Source organism: Urocitellus parryii, chromosome 3 (genome assembly GCF_045843805.1).
Source record: "Urocitellus parryii isolate mUroPar1 chromosome 3, mUroPar1.hap1, whole genome shotgun sequence".
Taxonomy (NCBI): domain Eukaryota; kingdom Metazoa; phylum Chordata; class Mammalia; order Rodentia; family Sciuridae; genus Urocitellus; species Urocitellus parryii.
Genome location: NC_135533.1, coordinates 38726275 through 38743711, shown reverse-complemented (window position 1 = coordinate 38743711; position 17437 = coordinate 38726275). Strand labels below are relative to the sequence as shown.

The following is a 17437-nucleotide window of genomic DNA, read 5'->3' as shown; positions in this document are numbered from 1 at the left end:
TGTCACAGAATCTAAGTGCTTGAAAGCAGTGGTAGCTTGGAAAGGGGCTAACATTTTTCTCAGTAGTTTTTCACTGGTTCTCCTTTTTCTTTTACAGTCTGTTCACTTCTTCTCTTTCTTACGCATTTAAACATGGTAACTGCAAGGCTCATAAGTGTATTTTTTTTTTTTTTACAGTTTGAGAATGATTGTCTCAGTTCAAGCATCCATTTCTATTTCAGTCAATTTTATTCCCAATGGCAGTGGGAAGCCATTGGGAATAAATATGACTTCTGGAGACTGATTCCTGAGGGTCAGCAGCTGGGCTCATAGAGGAAAATATTGTTAGAAGCAAAGCAGGCAGGCCTTAAACCTTGAAGATAGAGGAAGTTTTTGTTATTTTAGCATGAAAGTAGCATGATCAGATCCATCACTTAAAAAAAGAAATGCATAGGCTAGGGTTGTGGCTCAGCGGTAGAGCTCTTCCTTAGCATGTGTGAGGTGCTGGGTTGGCTCCTCAGTACCACATAAAAATAAATAAATAAAATAAAGGTATTAAACCAAAACCAAAAACAAACAAATAAACAACAACAACAACAACAAAAAAAAAACTCTTGTCAGCAATGTGAAGAGTAAATCAGAACAAAGATCAACCAGATTCAGAGAGGTAAGTTGAAAAAAGAAACTACCAAGAAAAATCCAAGCAAAAATTAATAACAACCTAGATTAGAACAATAATAGTACCAATGAAAAAGCATGGATAGATATCAGAACCATTTCAGAATGATCTATATTAGGATGTAGGTAGTGAAGAAAACTCTAGAAGAGAAGATTATGTTGAGATTACTGACTTGGAAAATAGGATAAATAGAATTGATAATACCTGAGATATGGAAATGAGAAAAGAAAATGCAAGGTTTAAGGGTACAATCCCAAGAACTTACAGTATATCCCGTGTCATATCCAAAGTTTGAGAAAATGGATAAATTAATATATGAAAGTCACATATGTAATAGATGGAGCTTTAGAATTACATAAAATGATTCAGGAATATCATATGGAGTAATAAAATATATTAGCTCTCTTGAAATTTTCCAGAAGAGATGAGCTGAGTAGAAAGATAAGGAGAAGACAGATGTATGGGAAGAATAAGAGATAGCTGTGTCTTGAAAGGCAACAAGGAACTTTTCGAGGGAGGAAATGATGAACAATGTCAAATTCTGCTGGGAAGAAAAATAGGATGTGAGCTGAAAGGAGGCTAAAGTATTTGACAATCACATCATTGCTGACCTTTCCCAAAGCAATTTAAGCAGAGTGCTGGGGATGGAAGCCAGATTGCAGTGGGTTGAGAAGGGCAGGGAGAAGTGGAATTTGAAGCAGTGCTTATGACCTGCTCTTTCCAAAAGTTGTGTATGAACTAGAACATATATCATATGTAAAGATTTATACTATTAAATCTCTTTTTATTGCTGTTTTGGTTAGACTAAAACTAACTAGATCATTGACAAAGATCCAATGGAACCATGGACTCCTGACTCCCAAATTTCTAGAGCTCAGCTTATCATTTAGGCAAATTAATTCTGTGGCCTTTCTTAGAAGTAGACACCATAGTATTATTTCTCATCTCTATTTTCACTCTTTTCATGGCAATGTCTTTAACAATTTCTCCCACCATCATTCCTTTTTATTCAGCTCTCAGACACATGATCTTTTGCCAATCTCATTAAGGTTTGTGCTCATTTTCTCAAGTTTCCTATCAATCGGGGTAATTACTTCCTACACAAAACTCAGTCTCCTATTAACTGGCTCATTACCTTGAGTTAAAAGTTCAGAAACTTCTTCAAACTGAAATCACTGCAGTATACTGAAAACAAACTACTTTTGAAGATGCTGACACATTTGTAAGCCAAAAAAAAAAAAAAAAATATTGGATTCACTGCTTTTTAGCTACAACCTATTCATGGTTGCATTCCTATTTGTGTCAGTTGTCCTCATTACTGTAATGGTATATTTATTACTCTCCAAGTCATAATTGTGTCAAACATATAGCACAGTAGAGAACAGAACCAGTCAATCTACTGGGCACAGCTCTACATGTGTTGATAGAGCTGATGTGGTTCAGAAAAGAGATACCATTAAAGTTTCTGTAATTCTCTCTTCAGTTGAAGACAATTAGGTTAATAAACATTTCTACTCATTATTTCCATGCTAACTAGTTTTATCTTTTTATTTTCTAGACTTACCTCACTGATCCTAAGCATCTTAAAAAGCTTTTGATTCTTTGGATCAGTGAAAAAGAGCAAGAGATATGAAGTTAAAACAAATGGTTTTTTTAAACAAAAATGTAATAAAATAAATGATCTGAACTCATTATACCTACAGAGTAATTTAAATTCTTTAATAGTCCAGGTAAACATCTTTTCTAATAGATTTTAAAGCAGCTATTTAAGTTCAAGATGTACATTACTTTTTATTACTTATTCTTTAAGTAGAAAAACATTGAAAAGAAATAAAATGCCCCAGCATATAGCCAGCTGCTCTTACTGTCAAACATTTAGTTAGCACCTATTATATGCTGAGCACTGTGGTATAGACATGGTCCTTGGTTTATGTCCTCAAGGGTCACATAGGAGTGAAGGATACCAGATACATTTTTATTAGGCAAAGGAAAGTAAATAATAATATACAGTGACATATTTTAGTGAGAAAGGAATTGTTTTAGTTAGCTTTTTCATCACTGTGACCAAAATGCCTGACAAGAACAACTTAGAAGAGGAAAAGTTTATTCGGAGTTCACCGTTTCAAATATATCAGTCCATAGATGGCGGACACTATTGCTCTGGGGCCAAGGTATGGCAGAGGGATGTTCAACTGATGGTAGGGTCAGCAAGCAGAGAAAGGGGGGCAAGAAGAGACTGCAGATGAACCATTCCAGGCCACACCCCAAATGACACATCTCCTACCACCACATCCCACCAGCTTACAGTTACCACCCATCACAATCTAATCATTTTACCTGTGGCTATTCCTAAATTAATAGGACCTTTTGGAGGAACTCATAGCCAAACCATAAAAGTCTGTCCCTGGCCCCCACAAAGCTCAATTCATATCACAGTGTGAAGTACATTTAATTAATCTCCAAGATCTCCATATTCTTAAAAGTTTCAGCATCACCCAAAAGTTCAAGTTCCAAGTCTCCTCTGAGACTCAAGGCAAACTTTTGGCTATAAGCTCCTGTAAAAATCAACATCAAGTTACATATATCCAATAAGCATAAATGTATCCTCCAATGGCATAGAGTAACCTCCCAAAAGGGAGTAATAGGGCATAGAAAAAAGGATGGCACCAAAACAAGACCAAAACCCATCAAGATAAATAATCCCCAGAACTCCACATATAGTATCTAGGACACCTGAATGTGAAATATGTTCTCCATAGGCTTGGGCAGCTCCAACACTTTGGCCTTGCATGTCACAGTGCACATGAGCTCTATTTTAGCCTAGCTCTTTCCACAATGAGCAGCTTTTCTCAGTAAATTGTTCCCATTATTGGCATCTCTTAATTCTTGGGGTCTCCATTCGGGCTTCAATTTCAGCTTCATAACTTTACACTTCACCCTTTCAGCAGCAGCCTACAGGAGCCCCAAACCTGCTACACTTTATCTGACTTCCCAGGTATTATTTTGATATCTCTGTGGAAACATCCTTGACCCCTCAACTTCAGCAACCTCTGTTGCTGCAGAACCTGTACCACATGGGTGGTGCCAAGGACAGTTGATATCTCCCACAATATCTAATTCCGCTGGAATCAGGACTAGTGGCCTCTGAGTGCCTGCATGATTCAGCATGATGAAATAACTTTCTAGGTCTCTCTGTGCCAACAGGGTATCCCCCCACCATGATCTCAAAGAAATTTTCTATATTCTGGAGTCTGTCATGGGTGTAGTCTTACAAATTTCTGAGATATCCTTGAGAAATCTTTTCTGTCTCTGTGCAAAGTACTTAACATCTCTTTAGGGGACTTAATCTCTTCAATAAGCACACCTTCCTTCACCCCAGCTTTACTGGACAAACAGAAAGTTTTTTAAAATTCATTAGTTCCACTTTCTGCTTCCAATTCTCACAGTAAACTGGGCTGAAAGCTGCCAGAAATATCCATGCTACTGCCTGAATGCCTTGCTGCCTTGAAATTTGCTCCACCAGATTAATTCATCCATGAGTTTTAGATTCATCCTCACACAAAATTACACAATATAGGAAAAACATAGACAAGTTCTTTGCCAGAACATAACATAAGTGACTCTATTTCAATTCCCAATAGAGTCTTTATTCTGTAGTTCTATTGGCATTCTTGTCTGAGCTCCCACCAGAATCACCCCTTAGGCTCTACTGACAATATTCTAAAACTTTTCCAGCCTGCATCTATAAACATTTTAAAATTCCTCCAGTAAACTAGTTTCACAGACTTCTGAACCACATGGCAATGCTAATTAAAGCAAAGAACCCTCTTCTCAGTATCAATTTGTTTTACTTAGCTTTTTTTTTTTTAATCCCTGTGACTAAAATACCTGATAAAAACAATTCAAAGGAGGACAAGTTTCTTTGGGGCACATAGTTTTAAGGTCTAAGTTTACAGATGGCTGGTTCTGTTGCCCTGGGTCCAAGGCAAGGCATCATATTATGAAGGAATGACTCAGCAGAGGAAAGCTGTTTCATTCATGGCAGTAAGGAAGCAGAGAGACAGAGTCCAGCTCCTGTGTGGACTGGACCTATCAGGGCTCCATCTTTAAAACATAGGGAAGAGAGAAATAGAGATAGGGATCAGAGGGAAGATACATCCTTCCAGGGCAGATTCCCAGTAACCACCTCCTTTAACCATGCCGCATCTGCCTATAGTTACCACTCAGTCAGTTCATTCAAACTAGGGTGGACTAATTAGATTACAACTATCAAAACAAAGTCATTTCACTTCCAAACATTCCTTCATTAACACAGGAGTTTTTGAGGACTATCTCATATCCAAACCATAACATGAATAATATGGATAGTAAAACTGATCAAATTTCAAAAGAAAAGTACTATCACAGGAATATGGAATAATTGAAAACTTTTCATGAATAAAGTCTTCTTTTTATTGGATCTTGGAGGAAATATAGGATGCAGATTAGGGAAAAAGGCATGGGGAAGGCATTACAGGTGAGGGAGATGCTTAAGTTATGATCCAGAGGAAATGTCGTATTGCTTAAGATATATTAAACCAGTTTGGCCTGAAAATGGTTTGGAAGTGTCCTATTTTGTGCTTTGGGGAAAGTAATCTTCCATGTAAGCGTAGCTACCTTAGCTCATCCAACCATGTGGAAAGCTTAGGACACTGGCCTAGAGCTCCCAGATGATAGACAATATCATGTCAGCAGGGTGAGGGGGGCAATCTTCAAAGTGTGTTCTCTTAGAGAAGTTCAGCCAAATAACTACTGTTTTGTTAACCCCTGCCTGAATTTCAGGATTTTGAGCAAATAAATGATAAATGATCAATGCTATATTAAGTCATTGTACTTTGGGAGTGAACTGCTGGCCTTTTTCTTAATATAGGTTGAAATTATGAGATAAGCTGAGTTTATCTATGAGGGCCTCTTTCTTCACTTTTCCAACTTCCAAGTCTTCTCTTCAACTGGCCATAATTGTTTATCCTTATGAAAACTGATTATTTTTTTAAGTCCACATGGTTCTTTCCAATATTACTTATCTTTTACCAAAGGAAGATAGGCATATTTTCATTACCCAAGTGTTCAATAGGTAGGGTGGGGGCTTATAATAAAATAGTAAGAAAAAAAATGGTTAAATCACAACATATTATCCCAAAACATGAAAGTTTAGCCATATATCTTCAGATCATCTAGTTCATAATTTTTCTTCACTTAATATCTCTACTTAAAAATGCCATGTCACTTATGGTAATGTTCCTTTAATTGAAAAGTTAATTGCTAATTATTGTTTTATAAACCTCTTATGCCAATTTATTATAGGCTACAATCTATTTGGCAGATAATTATTTTTAAATAGCTAACAAACAAAAGGCTTTCCCCATCTGATGTTTTCCCTAAAACATGTAATGTGAACCAAGAGTAAAACAAAACAAAAAAGCACTGTGCTTCTCTTCAACTACCTAACACTACTTCCTTAACTGGTTTGACACTTCAATGGGCAATTTCCTTAAATAAATAAGTAAATATTTTATATATATATATATATATATATATATATATATATATATATTTCTAGACCTAAGAAGCTCATAGTTTTAACTCAAAATAGAACTCCTACTAAGGAAGTTATATTTTTATATTACTAACAATATACTATTATTATATATTACTAATAATATACTATTATTATATTTTATATAACTAATATTTTTAGTCTCTATCCCTCTATCCCTATCAACTATTTAGAATTAGACTAGCTTAAGAATTTAAAATTTTGCCTATTTTTTTTTAAATTTTAAAGCCATGGGAAAGGGTAAGAGACTAATATTCAGGGATAATTTGATATCCCTCTCTTCCATTTTTACTTGTGTTCTCAGTTAATGGATATGCTGAAGTGTCAAGAGTCATTCGTGGGCTGTGTGTGGACTACATCACAATCACAGCCTAATGAATAGGAAAATCTGGTGTCTGGGAAGTACCAGTGGACATTTCCTCTAGTTGACTGCCCAGACACATTGTGAGTCCTATCCAAGCTCTGCCAAAGGTCCCACACAGCACTGGAGATGGGGTGACCTGCCAAGATGCCAATCAACCTGCTGACTGCAAGACATAATGAAGCAAGACTCCACTCCTGAAACCTTATCCTTGCCTTTGATGTACCCCCTTCAATAAACCATGAGAGCCATTTTCTAATCATCTAGCTCCAGCTCCTGTGTGGACTGGACCTATCAGGGCTCCATCTTTAAAACTGTCTTTTCTGACTCTGTCTTTTGTTTTTCACTAATTATTTTAGACTTTAATTTCTTAAGTGGGTTACACGATCCTGAGGGGGGGAGAAAAACCCCCCTAAGGAGGCACTAGATGCCTCCAGATACTGAACCCTTGTTACTTTCATACTAAAATGATAGAATATTTGGTTGATCTAGGTACCAAATTTCTACTTACATTATAAGAAGTAAATAAATAAGAATTTCATTGTTATGCATTCTCTTGTTGGCAATTGCAAACTTTATGAAAATATAATGTTTTGTTTTATTTTTTGCTACCAAAGATAGAAAGCCTATCAGAATGTCTGGCATATAATTATTTTTAACATCTTTATTGAATTAAAAACTATAGTTTGATAAATTTTGATATATATATATATATATATATATATATATATATATATGTACTTGAGAAATCATCACCAAAATATGGATAATAAAAATATCCACATCCTCAAAATAGTCCTTACGCCCCTTTATCAAACCTCCTACCTGTTCCCCCACCTTATTCCCATACAATCACTGACCTATTTTCTGTTACTATAGATTCACTTGTATTTTCAAGAATTTTATGTAAGTGGAATCATACAGTATGATTTGTTTTCTGTCTTGTTTTTTTTCACTCAGCTTAACCATTTGGGAACTTATTCATGATGTGCAAAGCAATATTTCTTTTTATTTGTGACTAATATACTATGTGGCTATACTACAATTTGTTTATCCATTCACATGTTAATGAACATTTGGATCATTCTCAGTTTGGGGTTATTACATATTAAGCTGCTGTTAACATTCATGTGTAAGTCTTTTTATAAGTTTACTTTTATTAAATTTGGGTTAATACTTAGAAATGGGATGGTTGGCTCATATGCTAAGCATAGGCTTGAGTTTTTAAGAGACTGCCAATCTGTTTTCCAAAGTGATGGTACTATTTAACATTTTCTTTATTTTTTAAGAGTTTCTCTCTATCCCAGACACCAGCTGGTATGGTCAGTCATTTGAATTTTAACCATTCTGATCCATATATAGTGGTCTCATTGTGTATTTGACATACAAGGCAAATGTTGGACAATGAAAGATAGCACATGATCTAAATATAGAAAATTGAGAAATCATCACCAAAATATGGATAATAAAAATATCCACATCCTCAAAATAGTCCTTATGCCCCTTTATCAAACCTCCTACCGGTTCCCCCACCTTATTCCCATACAATCACTGACCTATTTTCTGTTACTATAGATTCACTAGTATTTTACAGAATTTTATATAAGTGGAATCATACAGTATGATTTGTTTTCTGTCCACAGCTCCATAGTTTTCCTCAACAGACCAAAAGATTCCCTATAGTTTCTGATTTATTATTTGCTTTCCTGCAAACAGACATTTTCATTAATCTGAGCCTGCACTCATAGTGTGGGAAATACCCCCCAAATAAAAATAATGCCTCAAAGGAACTGAGTAGCTTCAGTTCCAGGAACATCCAGGAACAGACAGGAACATCTCATAAAAATTTCTAAAAAAAAAAAATCTACGTGAGTCACAGAATTACTTTGGTTCAGGGGTCAAAGAGATGTTTCAAATTGCCAGTGTTTTCTAAATCTTAGACAATGACTCATTAAAGGGCCTTGAAATTATAGTAGGGTGCTCTGTGTGTTAAAAATAACAAAGTTGAAAATGCCAGGATGCATTTTACTTTTCAAAGTATTATTTTGTAAAATTTTGACAATATATATATATATATATATATATATATATATATATATATAATATATATATATATATATATAAATGTGAACAGTATATGTCCAAGTATACTAATGTAAAATGTATTTGTTCTTAAGTCATGATACAAAGGATAATAAATAAATTAATTAATTTAAAAACACTAGTCAAATATAATTTCTTTTTTGTACATTTGACAAAGAGAGAGAGAAAGGAAAAAAACAAACTCAGACAACTGAAGTACCTTTCTCTGGTGGTTAATGCAAAACCAGAATCAGAACACAAAGAATCTCTAAGTTGTATACTTCATTATAAGGGAATAATTTAACATTATTTTCTATTTAGAGCTATCCCTGTATTAGCCTTGTTATGAATGTTGAATATATTCCATTAATTAGTATATCACAAACATATTGTAAATTTTATAGTTGCATTTGGAGTTAGGAATTAACTAATGGTTACCACATGCTATAGTTAATACTACCCTGACTATTGTGTATCTTAATTAAGATTAGCAAGGTAGCTAATCTTTGTGTAATATTATAGGTTTTTCAGGCTGACAGATATATTAAGAATTGTAGGAGAGGTAGTGGATTCATAAACATAATTTTTAAAGTAAATAATTCTATTTTTTCACAAATAGAAGGGGTTTAAAGTTGCAATCTGCCTTACTGGATGAGAATATACCAATGAAATGTTTTTCTTGCTCCACCCTTTTATTTCTATCAAAACATTAAGTTAAAAAAATACATTTTCCAAAAAAATTGCAAAATTTGAAACAAGCAAAATTATTTTTGATTTTGATGTGCCCAACAAATGTTATATCTACCTTTTAAAATTGTGGATTCATAGAAATTGGAACCTAAACTTCATTGGTATTTTTATATTAATGGGTAAGAATTACATAAATAATGAGTAAATATTTTCAGATAACATTGATTTTACTTTTCGAGTCCTCATTTTAGCTGAATTTCTAAAACTTCTATTTCTAAATAATCATGTTTTAGTCAGGTTTTTCACTTCTGTGAATAAAAGGAAGCAACCAGAAGAATTGTAGAGGAAGAAAAGTTTGAGGGCTCATGGTTTCAGAGGTCTTAGTCCATGGAAGGTTGACTCTATTCCTTGGGGCTCCTGGAGAGGCAGGACATCATTGTGGAAGAGTGTGGCAGAGGGAAGCAGCTCACATGATGATCAGAGAGCAGAGAGATTCCACTCACCAAATACAAATATAAACCCCAAAGCCGTGCCCTCAATGCTCTGCCTACTCCATCCACACCCCACTTACCTCCAGTTACCACTCAGTTATCCCATTAGGGATTAATTCACTGATCAGTTTAAGGCTTCCCAACCTAATAATTTCCCCTTTGAACCCTCTCACATTGTCTCACATATGAGCTTTTGGGGAATTTCTCCTATACAAACCATAAAAAGTCATGAGCTAAAGATTTGTCCAATTTGGAATGTAGCTTTATCTTCAGTTATAAGTCTTTTTCTTTGAATCATTTATATACATTGCTATATGTTTTATAAACATCTTTACTATTTATACTTTTATTACACTACATTAAAACTTAATTGTTTTTAGGATTTTTATGATAAAGAAGGCCAAAGAATAGTAGATAATATTTAAAAATCAGTGGAAAATATGTAGTCTTCTCTTTTTTTTTTTTTTTTAACAGGATTACTCAGTAAATGCAGAATGAAATAGACTAAACTTCTCCAGGGTGCACCCGAAACCTACTGGTGAACTCAATGCCACATGCCAGACTGTGAGAGGGATTTTAAAAGTTTGCTTTCATTACTGATTAGTATTTTTTGAACTTCCACTGAGAATAGAACATACTTTGTTATTATAGTATGCTGACTCTTTCCATCAACTATAGGAATTTGTTTTTCTTATAAGGCATATAACTGTAAACCAAAAGGTCAAAGTATTTTTTCTTACCACTTGTCCAAGTGGTTCTTTGACCCAGAAAATTTTCTATGACACACTAAATGTCATGGAAGAGGGTTCAGAAGTTGGTTAGGTAAAGCAAAAATTATGATGATAAATTGAGTTACCTGCAGTTTAGTGCTTTAGAAAGCCTTTTCCTCCCAGGCTGATTTGTGCTGCTCAGTGAATAGTGTTTTATTCCAACATCCTCTTTCCCAAATGGTCATTTAAAATAACAATAACAAGCTATGGATGCAGCTCAGTGGTAGATAAATTGCCTAGCATTCGAAAGGCCCTGGGTTCAATCCATAGCACCATCAAAATAAAAAAATTATTATGATAATGATAATAATGAATTTTTAAAAATAAGATATTTACATTCAATAAAAACTGCCACTATAAGTAGGGGAAAATGCTGACATTTTTCTGGACTTAGGATATGGTTTAATATGGTGTCAAAAGATCTTCTTTCAGTGAATCCCTTTTACTAAGGAATTTAAATTTTATGCAAATTTAAAATAAAATCTGTCTATCCAACTTATAATTCTTGAGTTGCTTCTGATGAAAGTGAGAAGTCAAAAAACAAAAAAAAGTGGTGTTCTTCAATTTGCTTGACTCTAAATAAATAAGTTCCTTTTATTTAAGTTAAATAAATAAGTTCTTATTTAAATAACTTCCCTTTATTTGTTCTTCTAGTTTAAAGATTATGCCAGCCAGAATTGATAGTTATGAAACTACAGAAAGTTCCTATTGTTTCTTAAAAATACAGGCTTTTAAAAAAAATCTCATGAATGATTTTGTAAATTGTAATACTTAATCTAGGTAAGGGTGCAGTGAGATAGACATCCACAGGTACATCCAGAGGTGACATAAACTGCCCCATCTTTTGGAAAATGAGGTTGGACAATATACATCAAAAATAATATTTTCAATCTTTTGATTCAGTAATGCCTGTTTTGGTTAGAGAGTTAGCCTAATGAAATGTATTATTAAAGAAACTGGGCAAACATGTTACAAATGTGTTTTTTTGTTTATTTTTAAAATAATTTTTAGTTGTAGATGGACACAATATCTTTATTTATTTATTTTTATGTGATGCTGAGTATGGAACCCTGTATCCACACTTTCCAGGCAGGTGCTCTACCACTGAGGTACAGCCCCAGCCCTACAAAAGTGTTTGACACAGGATTATTTGGAATACAGAAAAAAATGGAGACATATAAATATACAATAACTGGGGATTAACTGATGACATCGTAGGTTATTCATAATGGAGATTATCATAGCCATCCATAAATATCTTATCAATATATACAAAGAAATAAAAACCATCAGTAGTTCTTATTTCTCAGTGGTGGGTTTCCAGGTGACTTTAATTTTCTTTACTACTTTCTGTATTTTCCAAATTTCCTTCAGTTAACATCTTTAATTTTTAAAAGGTATTAAAATTTGTTTGCTAGGAATATGGAGGAAAGCTTTCTTTATCAATTAATACAAATGAAATTTAATACTTTCTATAATATATTTCCCCTGTATTTGCCTCCCAGATATGCTAAAATACACACACACACACACAAAAAAACAAATCAAAACAAAATAGGTATGCCATTCAAGCTCTCCTTTCTTTCCAAATGAAATTCCTGCAAATAAGACCACCACAGTCTTAATATATTAGGTACTTCCTCCTGATTTCTTCTAAAATTATAATTAGTTCTTTTGAAGGTTATCTTTCTCTGTTTGATCTGCCTCTTCACTGTGCTGGTAGGGACACTCTTCCACCAATCTCCTTTCACTTCTATGATCTAGAGAGTAAGGATACTGCTTTGCTCTTCAGGGTCTTCATTATCCAGAAAGTAGCATATGAATCAATTAACATAATGTGAACTTTATTCAGATTTCTAAAATCATTGATCAAAAGGTTTTCATTGTAACAATTTCCATACAATGTCATACAACCACAACTGTAATGATGACATAGTTCACACTCTTAACACAATTCATTCATGATTCTCTGCCTATTGGATCTCTGAAACTTCAGCAGCCCAATGTACCACTTCAGGTGCTACTGCAGTCTCTTCTGGAGAGCAGTGTTCCAGCTCTCTGGAGAAGAAGTCTGCAATCATATTCTGCAAGAGCTTCCCACGAGTAGGAAAAGAAGTGGAGAAGGTGAGCAGGTTGCTAAACTCACTTAGGCACCCTGGGCAAAGACTAACCTTCCATATTAAAGAGGTTAGTCCTGAGGTCACCTGAGTGGACTTTTAAAGCACTTATAGTTCTGAGGTGAATTAGGCCAGGCTTCCTGCAACATTTTTGTCAAATGTTCTTAAGAACATGAGTTGTGGGCCTTCTGTCTTTCCATCTCTGTCCACATCTCCTGTTGCTTTTCTTGGCCTTGCCTTTCCCCATTTTCTGTGTCCTTTAACCATCAAGAGTAGCATTAATCACTTTTGGTGGGTGAGTTATACCAGCCTTTGGTACCCAGGCCTCTTCTTGAGCCAAAGAAAGCATGTAAGCCTTAGTCAGCTGAAATGTAAAATTCCTGTGATGTCAAGTCATGGTAAAGAGTATCTAGAAAGCTAAAGGAAATCTGCATAGATGTGACAGGGTGCAGGGAAGGCTCAGGTAGAGGACTCTGGCCGCATGACACTAAATTATAAAACAGCGGGTGGAAAAGCCACAAAACTGCAAAACCTGGATGGTAGAACGAAGCCCAAACTAAGCAAATTAAGATGCGCAAGCGCATTGCTCACTGCGCTAATCCCCAGGCCGCACCATTGCGCCTGCGCACAAAATCCGGGGAGGGGCGGCGAAGATGGGCGCCCGGGGCCCAGCTCTCCCACCGCCTCAGCACCCCTCCGCCTGTGAGCCCCGCCTCCTCCAGCTGCTTGCCTTCCCAAACAACCGGGTGCGCCGCCGCCGCTCTCTGTCCATTGGTTCTAAGGCTATTCCGTTTCCGCCCAGCCCTCCATAGTCCACCAATCGGCTTGGGCGTTTGGTTAAGGGGCCACCTCCGAGGCTGTCGCTCCGGCTCCTGTGCCTCCTCCGGCTGCTGCCTCCGCTGCTGCCTCCTCCTTCCCCACCTCCTCCGTCAGGGGAGCGTCTGCGGGGGCCTGAGGGGCGGCGGCGGCGGTGGCGGCTGCGATATGGAGCCAGGGGCCGACGGCCGACGTGTGGCTCGCGGGCAGGGGGCCGGGCCCCCGAGCACTCCGCAGCCCCGGGATCAGGAGCGGAAGCTAGAGCAGGAGAAGCTCTCAGGGGTGGTGAAGAGCGTCCACCGGCGGCTCCGCAAGAAGTATCGAGAAGGTAAACAGCCAGCAGAGCGAGGGGGAAGGGAGGCCACATCACCCCCAGCCCCTTGTCACCTCTCTCCTCCTCCCCGAAAGGCCACCATTGAAACCTAAAGGAGCTGCACGTCAGCCCCTGCGAGGGTTGGTCTCCCGGGCCGGGTTTGAGCCCTCGGTCGGCGTCAGGCGGGCTCCTCCCGCCCCCTTTTCTTCGAGGGCCGTTCGGGGGAGTTCCGGGCCTGTGGAGGAACTGCGTCCCCACCCCCTCCAACCCCTGTCCCCAGCCAGGGTGCTGAGGTTGTTGTCACCACACACACACACACACACACACACACACACACACTCACTCTCCAGGAGGTAGGGGTCGCTCGTTGTGAGAGATGAGAAGGTAGAACAGGGAGACAGGTAAGTCCATTTGTGAAAGACTGATGGAGAGAAGCTGAAATGCTGCTCTCTCCCTTGCGCCTGACCACCCTGTTGTTCGTTCTCTCTCGGCCCGACCCCCTTGCTGGTACCTCTTTCCTATTGCCATGCCCAAGCTTCCTCTCCTAGACTTCCAGGGCTGCGAAGTCAGCAGGCCTTTTAGCTGACTGCACTTCACCTTGTTGAAAGGGGAACGGGTCACAGTCATGCCCCCACCCCATTCTTTAAATACTTAGCTTTATGTAGTTAGGCAAGGATGAGATCTGGGGCAGGTCCTCAAAATGTTCAGTTTTGAGTAGTCTCAAAACCAGCAAGCCACCTAAAAACAGATGCCAATGAAGCCTGCCATCGCTGGGAACCCCCTTAATGGAAGATCATAAGCAAGGGGAGAAGCCTTAGTACTTTTCCTTATTCCTGAGGAATGCATGTAGTTGGAGTCTACAGTTATCCTTGCTAGTTTAAAATATAGGCTTTGTACCTAACTGTTTTATAAGATTTTGAATGTGAAAATCATCAGTATTTTCACATGCCTAGGAGAAATTTCTCTTTGTCAAAACTGCTTTAACTTTGAACTAGCTCTCGCTTTAGTTTAATTGGAAACTGAAAAGTCAGAAGCCTTCTAGTCTTATACTTAGTTAATAATTTAGGTTAGAAGCAAAATTATGACAGTGAAGGAACAAAGACATGTGAGATCATGTTACTTTTCAATAGTACATTTCAATTACTCTAGAAAGTTAAAGCTTAGTGTCTTTGTTTCTTTGAATGTACTTGAGTGTTTCATTTAAAAAACTATTGGAAGTTTTCTTTCCTTGGCAACTCAAGCCTGGCTTTTAATAGAGGTTACTTAATTAGTCATCACCAAAGATGGCTTATAGTATTATTTAATAGGTACCAAAAGAAAGATATTTATCAAGCATAGTTAATATACTGAAAGTTGATTTTTGAAATAATGCTTTAAACCCATCCACAATTTATTCAATAAAATGAGTAGTCACCATAGCAACAATTGCATCATTCTTGATATTCAAAGAATTCACTTACATAATGGCATTCACTATAGATTTTTATGTTGAAAAAAAGAGAAAATAAATGGACACACTTTCTTGCAATTTATAGTGCAATTTTGTACAAATTTAATTAAATGTATCTTTTTAAAGAGAAAAATGATTTAAATATAATTCAGTTACCATTTCTACTTTTTATAATTTTATTATTATTCATTTATTCATAAATAAATAGGTTCACTTAAATTAACATAGTGCCAATGTGTCATCATCTCTTTAAGTGCTGTTTATACTTGCTTAGTCCCCACATGTTGAAACATGTCTTTAATTCAGAATATTAACCATGGGAACACTTGTTTATAATGAGAATTAGTTGTTGGAAGTTACCAGAACTAGAATATATAAGTGTAGTTCTGAAGTGAATGATCTAGTGTGCTTCTGGGCAGGTAAAATCCCGGCAACCTAAACATTTGAATGAGACTGTTCTTTAGACATTTTAATGGCCTGAATTCTCTCAATGATCTAGACTTCTCTAGGCTTTGCTCCAGTGATATACAAAGCCCTACCAGTGAACTAGCAAAATAAATGATCCTAATGAGCATGCCTTTTCTACCTTTGTTTTTAACATGGGCCAAATCTTAGTTGTGAAAAATCCTGTGAAAAAGTGATTTGGCATATAATTCTAAAGAAATAATTTTTATTGTTTTACTTCAAGGACTCAGTATTTTAATATTCATGGTCACTAATTGGTAAACATATTTTACAAGTTGCAAGTCAGCTGTTATCAGAAGAAAATATAAACTGTGCTGCAGATCAGCCTACAAAGGCCATTTAATTCATTTGTACTCCTTTTTTTTAACAATTTTTATCAGAAAATGGCAGCATAGAAGTTTGGAATATAAGACTAAAAGGATCCTTATCATTTATTAATAATTCCTAAATTTTTTGATCAGAAGACTCATCTGGGTACCTTTAAAAAAAATTCCTGCATTCTACCTCAGATCTCTAGTTTTAGAATCTTTATAGTTGAGTCTAGAAATTTGTTAGATACATTTTGGAGTGCTTAACTAAACTAATTTCTTCATTTTACAGATGAGTTGAACCGAGTCCCAAAAGGTTAAAATAACTTGCTTGAAATTTGGATAGTTCATCATTAACATTATTCAAATTTTATAGAAATAATAGATATTTTCCTCCTATTTTCAAACCTAATATTGTTAACTAAAAGTGGAAAGTAGAAAATAGCCCTCAGGTTAGGGAAAAGGGTATAAATTGATGGAAAGGGATGATTCATTGGATAGGTATGATTAGCTGAGTTGGCTATATGAAGCATGGATGGGTTTTTCAAGGGGATATGATAGGAGAAAAAAGAAGTTGGGATGGAAAAGGAGGCAAAGTAGTCATTGAATAGTGAGAATATCAGTGAAGGCTGGATAATGAGTGGGGTTGGAGAAAAGAGAATTTTTCCTTGTTTCTGGAAGTGGAAATGAAAATGAAGCAGAAAGAAGGATAAAAATGAGATTTTTCTGTTGTGATAGGAAAAGATTTCTCTCTGCTATCCTAGTCTGGCCATATGGTTCACATTGATAGTGATGTGTAGGCTTGGGATGGGGGTCAGTGAATAGGATTATGAAGACTAACTAAAGTAAGTTTAATGCACTCTTTTACCACTTTTTCTCTCTGAACTCCATTTTACTGTCTGTCCTTTATTATTACTTAGAGATCCTGTGCCAATGTGTGAAGAAGAAATTGGAGATGAAGGTCGGTGTTTGAGGTAGTACTGTATTTTGAAGTGGTTACTAAAAGAAAATGTTAGAGAAATGCCTAGCAGTGGTGGTGTAAAGGAGTGCTTCTGATATCAGCAGATAAGACACAGTAGTTTAAATTGAGTTTATATAAATGGAAATATTTTTGCACATTATAAGTGTTTTATGTCTTCACAGATTTTTTTATAACTTTATTTATTTAGTTAGTTATTTTTATGTAGTGCTGAGGATCAAACCCAGGGCCTTGCATGTGCAAGGTGAGCACTCTACCGCTGAGCCATAATCCCAGCCCCACAGATTTTTTTAAACTTAGAAACACTGTCTCTATTATTTTTCATATTTTGATTGGTATGT

At 36.3% G+C, this 17437-nt stretch overlaps 1 protein-coding gene across 2 annotated transcripts in view; it reads left to right on the top strand.

Annotated features, from left to right (window-relative positions):
- The first annotated feature begins 13649 nt into the window (after positions 1 to 13649).
- Samtor (S-adenosylmethionine sensor upstream of mTORC1) overlaps positions 13650 to 17437 on the top strand; it is an 84577-nt gene continuing 80789 nt past the window's right edge. The window contains exon 1 of one of the 2 annotated variants that reach the window (XM_026380903.2): positions 13650 to 13909. In XM_026380903.2, coding sequence (XP_026236688.2) covers positions 13750 to 13909 — 160 coding nt within the window. In that variant the 5' untranslated portion in view covers positions 13650 to 13749. Of the gene's footprint in view, positions 13910 to 17035; positions 17092 to 17437 lie in introns of those variants that run through there. The other variant, XM_026380904.2, reaches the window with a different exon arrangement.